The sequence below is a fragment of the Cololabis saira genome, chromosome 17, assembly GCF_033807715.1.
Source record: "Cololabis saira isolate AMF1-May2022 chromosome 17, fColSai1.1, whole genome shotgun sequence".
Classification (NCBI taxonomy): Eukaryota; Metazoa; Chordata; class Actinopteri; order Beloniformes; family Belonidae; genus Cololabis; species Cololabis saira.
In genome coordinates this window covers 6,496,999-6,512,145 of record NC_084603.1, presented here as the reverse complement: position 1 = coordinate 6,512,145, position 15,147 = coordinate 6,496,999, and the positions used below count along the sequence as shown (strand labels likewise).

At 39.5% G+C, this 15,147-nt stretch overlaps 1 protein-coding gene and 1 long non-coding RNA gene across 2 annotated transcripts; one reads left to right on the top strand and one right to left on the bottom strand.

The window, feature by feature from the left end:
• Positions 1-7,617: 7,617 nt before the first annotated feature.
• Positions 7,618-11,879, bottom strand: LOC133463926 (uncharacterized). Its single transcript, XM_061745712.1, has 7 exons — positions 11,853-11,879; positions 10,146-10,367; positions 9,619-9,782; positions 9,200-9,371; positions 8,825-9,036; positions 8,431-8,641; positions 7,618-7,774 (listed from the first exon to the last, which is right to left on the bottom strand). Exons 2-7 carry the CDS (start codon positions 10,360-10,362, stop codon positions 7,653-7,655), a joined length of 1,098 nt encoding a protein of 365 aa, XP_061601696.1. The 5' UTR covers positions 10,363-10,367; positions 11,853-11,879; the 3' UTR covers positions 7,618-7,652.
• A 644-nt stretch (positions 11,880-12,523) lies between these two features.
• LOC133464014 (uncharacterized) lies at positions 12,524-14,755 on the top strand. The gene is made up of 6 exons (XR_009784399.1): positions 12,524-12,680; positions 13,413-13,472; positions 13,695-13,754; positions 13,857-13,919; positions 14,371-14,433; positions 14,618-14,755. It is a non-coding gene; the product is annotated as an uncharacterized LOC133464014 (long non-coding RNA).
• The last annotated feature ends 392 nt before the right edge of the window (positions 14,756-15,147 follow it).

The following is a 15,147-nucleotide window of genomic DNA, read 5'->3' as shown; positions in this document are numbered from 1 at the left end:
TTTTTGACTTAATGCTGCCTTCACAGATGTGTAAATGACCTTTGTCAAGGGCAAAGAGACTTGCCTCTGCCACCTCTACATCTATGTCGGACTATGGTGATGTGGTCTACGTACACTGGATGCAGTCTACCATGGAGCGCTGAGGTTCATTACAGATCTTTAAGCTTTAACTCACCGTTGTATCATCCTACCTACAGACTTACATTTTTCATTAAAGCTCTGGAAATTACAGTCTTCGCTCCCAATTTTTGTTTCTTTTGACTGTATTGAGTCCGAATTGAAATGGGGAGAAGAAGAAAGGACTCTAATTATGCAATCAACCTACATTTTGGAATCAGCTCCAAACTTACTTGAATCTTAAGGATCTGGGGCCTTGAGTACTAATGGTGTGTACACAATATTCCACCCACATGTAGGGATGTACTAAAATGAACTCTGTGTGGATTTGTCGGTACGGCCACACCAATTTCTTTACCTGCCCTGAAAATGTGCATACCGCCACACAAATTACGTCAATTGACTATGCCGACTATAAAATACAGTAGTAAGACTCGGTATTATAGACCAAATTTTATTCTCCTAAATTTATTGAAGTCGAGAAGGATTTGGAAAACATATTTCTTCATGTGTTTTAGCAATTATGATTAAAACAAAAAACAAAAAAACAAAGCAAAACCACTTATAATCTTATTTTTCCACATATATTATGTCTTACAGTTATTGCCACAACTGATGAGTTTTCTGTTTCTGTCACGTCCAGATGTTAACTCTCATGAGCTCACATGAAATTAAATGGTATCACTGAGAAGAAAACAATATTGGATGATCATGTTGATTAAAAACAAGTCACATGAGAAAAGTTCCAAAATCAACAAGGTTAGATACTGTAATTAAATATGTTTCCTAAAACTGATTGTGTGAAGTTGTGCATAATTGCGCAACAACAGCAGCTTTGGCACAACTTGAAGACATTGCCAATAGAAAGGTTTGTGAGCGTGTCTTCAGGTACTATGCTCACCTGTTGGCCCACGAAGACGACTGGATTAACAGCTGATTTGGGTACCAAGAACAACCCCTCTGCATCTCTGCCCTGAATTGATCCCAGTTACATGGTGAGACTGGGAGAAGTGGTGCCATGCCAGCACCAGTACAAGTCCTCACTATGCTCAGAATCCAAGCTACATTTTTTTTTTTTCCAGAGGGAGCTGGATGACGGTTTGGGTATCTCTCACTCATCTCTGAGCCGATTGTGGTTGTCTACATGACACCTAGATAAATACATTTCTGAACGCTGTGGCTGAGTAGACAAACATTAAATGCAATTTGCAACAATTCCCCAAACAGATCTCTAATGTAGTCTGTTTAATATGAATTTAATATGAACGTTTGATTGGTTCTAACTGATGTGACTAAGTAATATCAAAATAATATTTTTATTCAATTAACTTTTGGATAATACCCGAGTCACTAGCATGAGCTAGCAGGATGCCAGAAAGTCTTATTTCTCTGATGAGAGAGGCAACACGCTCCAGCATCCTGGTGCCTCATCCCGTGGATGCAATATTTTGATGTGCAGCAATTCTTCTTTTTCTCGCTTTCTACATCTTTCAAAAAATAAGACCATACCTGACTCAATATGCAACTTAAATTCAGGGTAAATCTGCAGGGCCGACCGACTCCCCCGGCCCCTTCAGCCAGCGTGTTTCCATTACCATTACACTGTAGCGCTGCACAACCTTTGACTGAAAAAATAGTGAAACCAAGCTCCAGATGGCGGTAATGCACATCTTTTGCAGCTCGCAAACAGCCAGCAGAAGAATAAAAAGAAGAAGAAACGTGTAACCCACGGATGTTACTTGCTTTTTTTTTTTTTTAAATATACGCCACATTTGTAGCGATTGAGATTAAAAGAACCCCCCCCCCCCCCCCCGCCCGCCAGGCCTCTATATTGGTGTAATTTGACGGCAAGAACTGAGCCCACTCGTCGGTCCATCCAACTTTTCTTTTTCATGTACTCCAACTGCATCAAGTGTACTTGTAGCATGATGTCTCTGGTAAAAATCCTTAAATGATTTTTGGTCATATGATTTAAGCTCACGTGAGATGGCTAAATATAATTTCCTGCTTTTAGAATACCCAATCAGCAGAGACCACCCACCAGGTAGCCCCTCTAGGCCCTCTCCTACTACAGGGCCATTTTTTGGCCCCGTAAAGATTCCTGAAGGCCACCCTACAGGGGTCTTCCTGGTAAAAAAAAATGTACCCTGAACCTCCGATAGTGGAAATGCGCGTAAAAGGTCCAGATCAATCCAGACGGGCACAAGTCACGCCTCTGTTCATTGAGTTTTTAAACTGTATCATTATTTGCTTTTCTCTGCCAGAGGCAACAAAATGTCGTTTCCCAGTGCACTGTGTTACATGTGTCCTGAAAATGAGTCCCTGTCACTTGCCTACAGGGTGATCTCGGGGTCCTTGTTTATATGAACTCAATCGTAAAAGCTTACACCCCTTCACACGCATTGCCCTCTTTACAAGAACACAGGCTAGCCTTTACGTCTCCTCACACAAGATGATCTCAGTCAAGACGGTTCTCCCACATCGGTCCTCAGTCGTTACCTGTGGCCACAAGAGCCGAATCCTGTCTCTCTATGTTCAAGAAGGTGTTGACAACTATCCTCTTCCAAGAACACCTTCCGTTGTGAACTGGCCTTCTCCCCTTTCAACTTCCCGAGCACTTGAGGGTTCTTCTTAGTGGCACTAACTTGCACTTACTGGTTGAATGCTGAGTCAGGATTCAACCTATTGTGGTCCTGATCTTCGTTATTATTCATCTTCTTCCGCTGTTTTTCACTGGCTATCTAGTTCCGCATTTGTTAAGCTATTTCAGCCCTTCATATATCAAGATGTTCAGCTTGGTAATGTGAATTATTTTGGTACTTCAAATCCTTAAACTTTTTACAATATTCCAGGACCTTCAAAACCTGAGGCCCATTGGAAGGTAATGGGGACATCTTCAAATCAGTCAGACCTTATTACTTACTTACATACTTTCAGCTAGTGGGAACATTCACATTTTAAACCAGTCAGAAGACTTTAAACTCATACCAATGCATTCAGCAAAAATGTACCCCCCCCTCCCAAGTGTGTACTTGTTTACATTTCTCTTAGTGGCTTGCACATGATAATAAGTATATATCCACTCTATTCATATACATATACATATATATATATGGTTTCAGGTAACATTTAAAAAGAAACAGAGAGGAAACTGTAATTATAACACAATTCATGTCTTTCAACATATATACATGTCTGCTTTTCTGTGCTTTCTGTATTTCTGTCCACTATCCCTTCCTCATCTTCCTGCTATTAAGATTCATTCTACCTCCTCTTCGCCTTCCTTTCCTCTTTGTTGAATTCCTCTTAATCTTTATTTGGATGAATTTCACCTTCTTTAGCAATTAAAAAATATGTTTTACTCTTCTTCCCTTCTCTTTAGTGTTTTCAAATGTGTGAGCTATATTTTATGATTTTCATCAAATTTTAACTTGACTTTTTAAGCGATTTCTTTGATTTTTCGGCAGTTTTTTTTCAGTGCCTGCTTTTTCATCAAAGTTTAGCTCTTATTCACCATTTCAGCATTCAACCCTGCACTTTTTTACCTATTGACGCCTCTCCTATGTTACTGTAGATTTATTGTATTTCTCTGTTGTAAGTCGCTGTGGATAAAGGCATCTGCTAAATGTAATGTTAGTGGGCAGAGAGAAGGAGGTCAAAATTGTACGCTGAATTAGACAAAGGCCGACTTCCATGATTTCCCCAAAGTCAGATGTCGATGACCTGGTGACATTGTAGTTGTTCTTGCGAACTGTGCCCTTCTGATGGATGTGGTCTCAGGTTGGTCCCTCTTCTCGCCTTCAAGTTGACAAGTGGAAATTCTGTGAGGTTTTTGTTGGCCGAACAAGTTTAGACCAAAGTTTCTTCTTGCCATGTGGTGAGAGATGCAAACCAAAAGCAAGGTCAAAAATCAAACTCAAACTTAGCTTGAAAAATATAAAAAAAATCAAAACTCTCTGAAAAGAAAATTAAGCAGGTCTCAGAACGAGCCATGAAAGAATTACAATAAGAAATCAAAATTAAAAAAAAAAGTTAATGTAAGATGTTTAAAGAAGGTAAGAAGTAGTAAGAAGTGAAGTGAAGAGAGGCAGCAGCTGAGTTTTGCCCCAGAGGGCCGTTAACGCCCACGTTAGGGTCAAGGGTCAAGTAGCACCTCAGCCAGTCCTAGAGCTGTTAAAGAGCATATTGCAGGTTAGAATTCTTTCAAAAATTATACCTGACCTTATGTGAAAATGACTATGTGAGAAGTTAATGTAGGATTTAATATGTTTTACAAGACATAAGGGCACGTATTCAGAGGAAAAAGTGGCTGATTTTAGCCAAGCTCCTACAAACGCTTTTTTTTTCATACACCGCGTCATATGACGCAGCACCAGGGAGCCGTCTCCACAGCTCTGCCCCATCTGACTGTGCAGACCCTGTACACACGTAGCCGGGTATCTGCTAAACCGAAGATATTTTCCTACGTTTGGGCCTGTCATCCACATGAAAACGCAAATAAACGAATGTTTAAAAAAACTCTGGGCAAAGTGAAGATTTTTGAAAACTCTGTTTATGTAGATGCATGTAGACGGAGACAGAGAGCAGTTTTGCGTTTTCGAACGTCACATTATGCTCCAAAACAACAACAAATCTGCTGTGAGTCTGACGTCTAACGTGCAACCCAGAACTACAGATGATCCACCATCTGTCCTCCAAGCTATTTATTAAATAAATGGTCTCTGCTCTGGACAGCCGTTTACTGCGTTACACCGACGCAGAGCCTACGGCGTACCCTAAGGCGTAGGGCTGCATCGATTTAACGCGGCAGCTCCGTGGTGGGACACGGGGGGACTCGAGCTCGTTACCGAGAAGGAGACGCCGCTCCCGGGAAAGCTGCGCCGCAGAGGCGGCCCGAAGGCCGGAAGACCAGATGATCTACAGGTTTGGAATGCTTATGAATGTGGTCGAAAACGCAGACGAATACCTGGCTATTTCGGATGCATTTAATCAGAAAAAAGAGAAGATAATAAGCCTGTTTTCTGTTTAGAAAGTACAAACGCGGTACAAAGGCGGATTTATGGTTCCGCATAAAATTGATGGCGTAGCCTACGGTGTAGGGTACGCGGCGCACGCAGCGTTCGGTGCGTCGCCGCGTAACCTACGCCGTAGGGTCTGCGTTGGTGTAACGCGGACACATAAATCAGCCTTTTAAAAAGCGAGTTTCAGCTGTCAATCAAAAGAACGTGGGGGGCCTAACGGGTTCGTAATTATAAGGCTGTAGCCCGTCATATTGGTGTGAATACACATTCACAACCTCTTCAGTGTCACAACTAACATTAAAGCAGCACAACGTAACTTTCAGCTTTTCTGAGTTTGGCGGCATCTTTTGGACAAAAGCGGTAGTGCTTTACCAGAAAGAACACTACGTTTCCCATGAGCACCAGCGCGTACTGCCGGAAAACTCCTGTCCCGTCGCTGCATTTGTTTGGATAGAAGACGGGATGCTTTTCTGTTTCACCAAGTGAACAGACGGAACGCAAAAAAAAAGATGTTAAACTGCTGGAAAGGAACTGGAATTTACCGGGATACCTTAAACAAGGAAGCCAGGGAGCGGTATATTGAGAAAATAATGATTATTAACGGTCTGGATCCATATGAAATCCCTACTAAAGACACATGTGTTTCAATAAATTTGTATAATAGTACAACATACAGTACATGTTTTGTATCCCTCTTACTTCTCTTTTCTTTTTTTTGACCGCTATATTATGGTGAATAGGCTCCGAGGCGTGAGCAATATTTTTGTTTTCCTCGTGAGATTATTTTTTTCCTCTGCAGCTACAAATAAGAGTTAATATTTTTTCCTCAACAAACTAGTTTTATCTGAAGATTGGGCTTAATTGCACCGCAGAGAGCTGGCCAGCAACTGCGTTTAGCTGGCGAAGTGGGGAATAAAACTACGTACCCTACGCCGTAGGAGTGCGTCGATTTAACGCAGAACCATAATTCAGGCTTTACTGTGTGGAAGCCGGTGTTTGGTCTTTACAGCCGCGATCCAAAGCGAGCCGACGACTCTTTCACTCTTTTACTTTGTTATATCAGATACTTGGTCTCCGTGGTTCTGCCTCCGAGCAGGAAACCGTTGAAAAGTTAAACCATTAGGATCTTTTCCCCACGTCTGTTGTGTGGAGCTGCTGCAGCCGCAACGCAGCAACAGCTTCTGCGGAGCTCTGAGCTCCAAGCCCCGCCCATTTTCGTCTCGACTGCGAATCGGGAAGGAGGGGGAAGTGACGTATGCCGTAAAGCAGTCAAAGTCGTAACGATTTGTAGTTTTTTAGTGTGGCAGGGTTCCTACCATGCTCCTCAAAGTTACATAGTGCCAGTGAAGGTGATACAGACCCCCTCATACCATGACAGAGGTGTCATTAAACCTGTTGGAAGTTGATGTACCATCACAATGACTCTGGAAATATGATATTAAGGTGGAAAAGTTACGTAGTGTCGCTTTAAGATCCATTATTTTTCCTATTGTTGAAATTCACCGCGCTCCCTGGTGCCACCCCATATGGAAAAGATATATAAAAAACTTACAGGAAGTTTACATCACCTACAGTAGTAAATCTTTAGGCTTTACATATATTGTGTGTCTTATAAGACTTATAAGTCCCATACTATGATAAACTCTTGAAAGTGGCCTCTTTTGCATTCTTTTCATACAAGATAATAAAAAGAATTATGTATGAATCAAGTAAAAATAATGTATGTGGTCTATAAGGAAATTGAACAGCAAATTATGTTTTCCATACATGTTTCATATAATCTTTGTAGTTTTTAATTATATGTCAGTTTTCAAGACATATGCTTTTCTTATATGGAAACATAACATTATATGCAGGTTTTCTGTATGTAAAGTGTACAAAATTTGCAAGGGAATTATGCTTTTTTTTATGTTTTATATAAGTTTGTTATATGTCATCTAATTAAAATGACTAAAACCAGTATAAAAAACCTATATGAGTATGTAGCATTACATATACATTTTTTGTATGTTATGGGATATAATGTATTCGTAAACTATATTTTATTTATATTTTTTCTACAATAATTCTTATATATTAGTCTATGAAACTTACAATAGCAGTATATAAAATACATACTTTTTATGTATGAATTCATACAAAATCATACATGTGTCCATAGCCAAAAACATATAAATCACATATTGAAGTGACATGACTTCATTTGACACTATACTGACACTGAAATAGGATCAAACTAAATTACAAACTAGCACAGACTGCCTGGTCAGAATCTATAACAACTCATTTATACCATTACAATTCCCTTCCAGTTACATAAATGCAATCTGTAAATTCAGTCTTTCAATATCTGTAATACTGAAAACATGGCCGTTAGACAAACTTTTGAATTTAACAGACTTTATTAGCAGCGAACAATTATTACAGTGCAAACAAATCAGTGTGACATAATAACAACAAAGAACTTAACTTCCAGGGGGATAGTATTGATTGAACAAGCAGATTAACAACAATTTAAGATGATGCTGTGGACACAGCAACATTTTTACTTTTGGTCCGGAGCTCTGTGATCTTGCCATTGATTGTGGTTCCGATGCTGGAGAGCTGGGTCCCAGGCCACCTCTCAAGAGTTGCACCTACATATGAACATACACACACACAAATACCATCTTAGTGCAATTGGTAGTCTGAGGAAGGAAGGAAGGATCATTATATAATATTAATGTTAAATTGTGCCAGACTCTCTTGGTAGCAGTTCTATAGTAGCGTATGAAAGATAAATGGAGAGGCTCACTGAAAAGCAAGATATCACACTATATGACCTTTGATGAAGAAATGCCTTTATCACATGAAAGAATATACTTCAGACTAGAAAATGCTTATTGATTTATCTATACATGTTCATTTGTTTATTTGCTTTTGGACATCGAAGATACTCCAAAGGCACTTAAAACAGCAGAGAAAGGGGTAGCTTGCAATGGCATTTCATGATTAGATCAATATTACACTTATATATGATCTATAATAAAAGGAAGATCAGACAATATTCTATGAATTATGTTCTTCCATTTGGTAGCGGCATTTCTTCATTAACGGTTATACGACAGATATATGTTGGATAGATATGTTCTCTATGCATCTCCCATAGAATTCAACTCAACTGTTACTAAAGTCTGGCACTGCAGAATGTTGGTATGATGACACTGCTTTTAGGTTCCTTGTTTGAAATCATGAGATACAAAAAAGCATGGACTACTGGCAAAACACATAACATAAAAAGCTGAAAACGTACTGTAAATGGCATCCAATTTTTTTTTGTCCAGTGGTAGACGAGCATCTCCTCCGCCTCGTTTGCCCCCTCGAAGATTGCTCAACAGCAGTATCTCCAGTGGGAAGACTGCTGTGAGCAGATGCCTCACAAATACTGTAGCTGAATTTGCATTGAGGGCATAGGTCCACGCCAGTTTCTCAACCATGACTCCAGTCCCAGGATGGATCTCCACCTGTTTAAACAAGGAGACAAGGTGAGCATTTAGGGATCAAATACGAATGTTTTGTTCCGCCCAAGACACTTTTGACATAAAAGCAAATTAGATCAGTCATACTCATTAAAGATATTCTGACAAGCAGTAGACCTAATTTATGCACTGTATTTATTTATTCTTAAGAAGAAAAAAAAAAATCACCTTAGAAGACCGGGAGTCCGTCAGCGATGGAGTAACAGACTCAGACATGGAACTGGGCGGGGTAGATCTGGGGAGGGATGGCGATGAATTTGCCGATGAAGAATAGGAACTTTGGGGGGGCAGCGGTGGTGTGGTAAGGTCCAACCTGGATCTCTTAGGAGGCACAGCCGAATCAAGGATATTCTTCATGGTCCGTAGGATTTCTGGCACATCTGTACACAGTACATCAGAAACAAACAAAACAAACAAACAAAAAGGCTATCATTATTCTTCTTCAATACAAAGTACACTATAATACAGTAAATACAGTGTGAAGTGATTTAGAAAAAAATGTATTAGTTAACAAATGGTTTAATGAGTGATATGAACAAATACCTTGAACAACCATCTCCTTCAATTTAGCATTCTCTTCTTTCAGGTCTTTGATCTCCTGCTTTAATACAAATATTGTCTTTCTCGGACTTCTATCATCTGAAGTAGGCTCTGAATGACAGTACTTCTCAAGGAAATCTTCTGCAGGGTCCTTCCTTGTGAGAGCCTTTGACTTCTGTGTGTCCAGAGAAAGGAAAATAGAATAATTACATAGAAAATAAAAACCAAGCTGATGGTGGCGTTTAGCAGCTTAACTGTACAGACAACAGATTCAGTATCAAGAATTATTAATCCTGTGCATTTTTTAAAGCTAGATAGTAATGGTTATTATCTAGTAGTGCAAACCACTTACACAATATGCTGACATGATTTCACTGAGAAATATGGTAATCACAAAAGAGTTCAAAGTAAATTGATATCACCTTGACGTGCAATGACTGAGTCAGAATCTGAGTCTCGGTGTCAGTTGAGTTATCAGAATCATCCTGATATTTTTGAGGGGGGACTGATACCCTCTTGGTCAGCTCTAGAGGTTCATCTTCCTTCAGCAGTGACTTAAATTTACGGGTTGTCTCAAAACGAGTAGCTAGAGAACAATATAGTATCAATAACACTGCAAACTAAGTAATCATCATATGTACTGCACAACAAATGTGGCAAAGACTCAGCAGGCAATTTAGCACACAATTTAAAACAGGGTGAATCTTGCCCTATTTATGTTTGGCTGCAGGTTTTTGCTCCAACCATGCAGAAACACAGCTGACTGGTTTCATTCAATCAACTGAACTGGTTCAGACCTTTAATGAAAACAACTAGTTGATTGACTAAAACAAGTCAGCTGTGCTGCTGCACAGTTGGAACAAAAACCTGCAGCTTCACCGGCCCTTTCAGGAATCAGTGCAGTAGACAATCTAATAACCATCTAATAACAATTTCATCAGTAACTTACCACTGACAAAAACAACAGTGCCTCTGTAGTGAGGCCACCCTCCTCGTGGTTTCTTCCCATGGCGCCATTCGATAACGGCTGAGTAGGTGGATATGGGATTCCCATGCTGGTCCATCTTTGAATCATCATATCCCCGAATGGTATCAGTTTTTACTTCACTGAGCTTCCCAGAATCCTCCCCTTCACTCCACTGCACCACAGCAAACTTCCTCTCCATGTGCTCTGACGTGATCAAATAAATAAAATCATTGCTTAGCTTAGCAATCAATAAATGGCTGACAGACCACCAGACAGATAATGTTATAAATGCTAACTATTGTTTCTGAAAAAAAAAAAATTCTATATATTCTCAGTGTTTCCCCTAGAATTTTTTTCAGGCCCGGTGGTACCACCGAAAAAACCCTAAACAGACGAGGCGCGTGGACAGCATATTGGACATGTGACATGCAGCAATATAACAAAGTTTTACATTAAAAATCATTGTAGGCCTATATTGGTGAATGATATCACTTCAATGAAATCATTAGACTTCATCTAACCTTTAACCAAAGTGTCATGGGCCTGAAAGGCTGCAGTGTGCTGGTCTGACCCCATATGACCATTGAGCACATCTCTCTATATATTTCAGAGGGATCTCTATGAAAAGCTTGTGCTGACGGCATATGCCACAAAACATCCCTATTCACAATTGAGATTATATCAGTTATAAATAATTTAAACATTGTAGAAGATTTTTTTCCCCGTTTTGTTATAACAGAGTTACATGCATTTGACTGGGGAAAAAAATTAACCTTTAGTGGTTCTAGTGGAAAGACAATCTATTGTCTGTGTTATTTTCATCATTATTCCTTACCAAAAAAAGAAGCTCGATCAGAACAAAAATGTAAGCTAAACCACAAGCAGAGCCTACGGCGTAGGGTACGCGGGGACGTGCAACGTACGGTGCGTGTCGCCGCGTATCCTACGCCGTAGGTGCTGCGTCGGTGTAACGCGGAACCATAAATCAGCCTTGACGCGCTCATACGTGTCCTGGCACTAGGACCCCGCGGACGCCTGGTGTGTCGTCGGGCTGTTTTTTCCTTCATTCCCTGCAGCGTCACATGCAAACACACGTACCTGGCAGAAACATTTCTTTATATCATGTTGTCTGTCGCCCGCCATATTTTTTCTTTTTTTGGCCGGCGCCATAATATAATAATATGCCCGCGCCCGCGCTCTCAGCAGCGGTATGAGAGCGGTACTCGCGTCGTTAAGGCTGATTTATGGTTCCGCGTTACACCAACGCAGAGCCTACGGCGTAGCGTACGCGGCCGTACGGTGCACGTCGCCGCGATTAAAGATTAAAGATTTTCTAACGCCATATAGAATGAAATAACAATTTCATATACTGATATGCACAAGTCTGTCATTGATAAAATCCACATTTCTTACAAATTTTGATGTGTTCAACTAACAGTCAATGCTAACATTATCAAAAAAGAATATCAAGTGCAGGTCAAATTTAAGCTAAAACGGTCCGTGTACTTCGCGGCCATCCGTTTTTTGTTTTGAAATGACAAAATAAAAATAGAGAAATAATCCAAAATAATCCGTTTCCCATCTTTTTTTTTGAAAATAAAAAACGGAAAACACACGGAGCTTACAATATATACATTATATTAACATATTTATCTCTCAACATAACGTTAAATAAGTAAATGTACTTACCGCCAACGATAGATTCACTCTGTGTGGTATCCATAACGGTTGAATCTCTGACTTGCCGCTCTGCTTTATTCAAATGATAAATACGTTACCCCTCCCCCCTACTCGCCCTCTGATTGGCTCATCCTAATATTCTCACCCTACTCTTAACCAATCATCGCTCTCATGGCTAAAAAAATATATACAGTTTTCTAGCGGTCAAATAAGCGGTTCACAACATGGATGGATTATAGACGAGACAACTATGCCGAAGAGGAAAGTCGTTACTTCTGACACAACTGAAAGAGACTGGTTGAGGAAAAACATTCCTGCACGTACTCTAACAAGATGGAAAAGAAGGTATGACATGTCTCCTAACGCAGCTCATAAGTAACGGTAACGTTACAGTAATGGGTAACTAGTTACTGTCCATTGTTTCGTCAGGAAAATCAACAGAATTTTGAAAGACATCGGAGAGCACACAACAGGACAACATGTAGGTGCAACCAGTTCCTTTACTCTCCGACTTATCATTCATGTTGTATGATTTTTAAAAGCTTAATCAATTTGTTCATTAACTGGAGATAGTAATGGTAGCAAATGTAATCTACAAGGTAGTAGAAGAGGTACAGTTTTCAACATATCAACAAAACATACAGTTTTATGTTACAGTGTAGTTCAATACCAACCAGTTATCAATAAAGGAAAGGAAAAAATGCATTGTAATGTTTTTCTGGGGAAGTGTGTGGAATCTGTCTCTAAGAAGTTGTTGATTTGTGTTGTTTTAAGGAAAGTCATGAAGATGCCAGTCAGAGAGAAGATTGGGGAGCAGAACCTCTCTCACAGGCTCAGGTGAGACAAAACTACAATATTATACAGCGCTCTCTCTCTCAGTCTCTCACCCTCACTGTCAAACTACAGCAATCATTTCTCTACCTCGCCCCTTCATTCTTATCTTTTTAATAAACAGTGGTGGAAATAGTACTGAAAATAATGTACTCAAGTACAAGTACTGTTACATTGCTAAAATATTACTCAATTAGCAAGTAAAAGTAGTGGTGTTAGAAAAATACTGAAGTAAAAGTAAAAAAAAGTTAGTTTTTATTTTCTTATTCAGCAAATGTCTCCAGCAGACAAAAAACAAAATTACATGAGATGCCATGTTTATTGATTAAATATCCATGAATACATTTTTAACTGGTTACATTTTTAATGCAAAATCAATTAGAGATCAATCATTAACATCCTTTTTATGTTTTGTTTTGTTTTTCGTCCTCGTGTCCTGCTTTTCATTGGCTTGTTTGCTATCAAATCACCTTACTGGCTACAAAAATGCAGGTGAAAGGTTTGGATATTAATGAAAATTGTACTCAGTACTCAACTATGATTTTAAAAGTAACTAAGTAGATTACATGGCATAATTAATACTTAAGTACAAGTAAAAGTACAGATTTGAAAATCTAATACACAATCTAGTACATAAAAGTATAAGTACCCCAAAAAACTAAATTACAGTAATCTGAGTTTTTTGTAATGAATTACTGCTATCTATGTTAAGAAATAATGGACTCATATTTCTCTCAGGAAAGTGAAGATGTCACCCAAAGAGAAGAACAGAGAGCAGAGCCTTTCACATTAGCACAGGTGAGAAAAAAACTACAGTTTTATCCACTTCTCTCTCTCTCTCTCTCTCTCTCTCTCTCTCTCTCTCTCTCTCTCTCTCTCTCTCTCTCTCTCTCTCTCTCTCTCTCTCTCTCTCTCTCTCTCTCTTTCAGTCTCTCACTGTCAAACTACAAGTACCAACCTCTATCTCTCCCCCTCATTCCTTTATCTTTTTAATAAATAATGGACTTGTGTTCCTCTCAGAACAATGAAGATGCCACCCAAAGAGAAGAGCAGAGCACAGAGCCTATCACATTAACACAGGTCAGAAGAAAGTTCTTTTATACAACACTCTCTCACTCTGTCCCTCACTCTTACTGTTAAACTACAGCTAATATCTCTGTTGTTCATTTGTGTCATTCTTAGGAAAGTGATGAAGATGCCAGCCAGAGAGAAGAGCAGAGAGGAGAACCTGTCGCACTGGCACAGGTGAGACAAAACTACAGTATTTTACATCTCACTCTCTCTTTCTCTCTCTCAGACTCTCACCCTCACTGTCAAACTACAACTATTATTTCTCAATCTCACTTCCTCATTATTTTATCTTTTTAATAAATAATGGACTTGTGTTCCCTTCAGGATAATGAAGATGCCACACAGAGAGCGGAGCATTTCACATTAACACAGGTCAGAAGAAAGTTCTTTTATACAACACTCTCTCACTCTGTCCCTCACTCTTACTGTTAAACTACAGCTACTACATCTGTTGTTCATTTGTGTCATTCTTAGGAAAGTGATGAAGATGCCAGCCAGAGAGAAGAGCAGAGAGGAGAACCTGTCGCACTGGTACAGGTGAGACAAAACTATAGTGTTAGACAGTCTTCTACCTCTCTCTCCCTCTCTCCCTCTGTAATGAGCTGGTGATTTGTATCCTTCTCAGGAAAACAATGATGATACCAGCCAAAGTCAAGAGCAAAGAGCAGGATCTTTCACAATGGTACAGGTGAGGCAAAGTACAGTATGAGATTAATTAAATTTTTGAACATTAAATGTCAGTTGACAAACCGTAACAAAATGCACCCTTTTTTTCCTCATGTCTTGTTACTTGTGTTTATTTTTTATGCTAGCACAGTCAACCCAAATAAGATTAAGGTTTAATACAGTTCTGCTTTTGTCAATCATTTTAGGACAGTGTCCCTCAAGCAGATGTCCACTTCCATGGACTAACGGAAGGACAAAGCATCATCTCGATTCTCTCCTTTGCACTGAGACACAACACTACAGGTGTATTGATGGAAGACCTGCTGAAACTACTTAAGTTACATTCCGCTGGGACTAGTGCAGTTCCAACAAGCAAGTATTTTTTGGAGAAACCGTTAGCTGGTATTGCTGATCAGTTTGAACGGCATCATTACTGCAGAGTTTGTACTAAATACATTGGTTCTTCACAATCTCAAGAGGAAATTCTTAAATGTGTGTCATGTTCCTCATCCACAACAGTAGAAGCCAGTTTACAGGAAGGACATTTTTTTATTAGGATTCCATTAAAGGATCAGCTGAAAGATATTCTCGAGAACCAGGGCATGCACGATCTCTGTTTTCGTGCTGATGACAGTAGAAGGGATTTAATAAAGGACATATGTGATGGCACTTTATATCAGACCTTAAAGTCAAACAGTGAAGATGATTTCCTATCCCTTACATTCAACTGTGATGG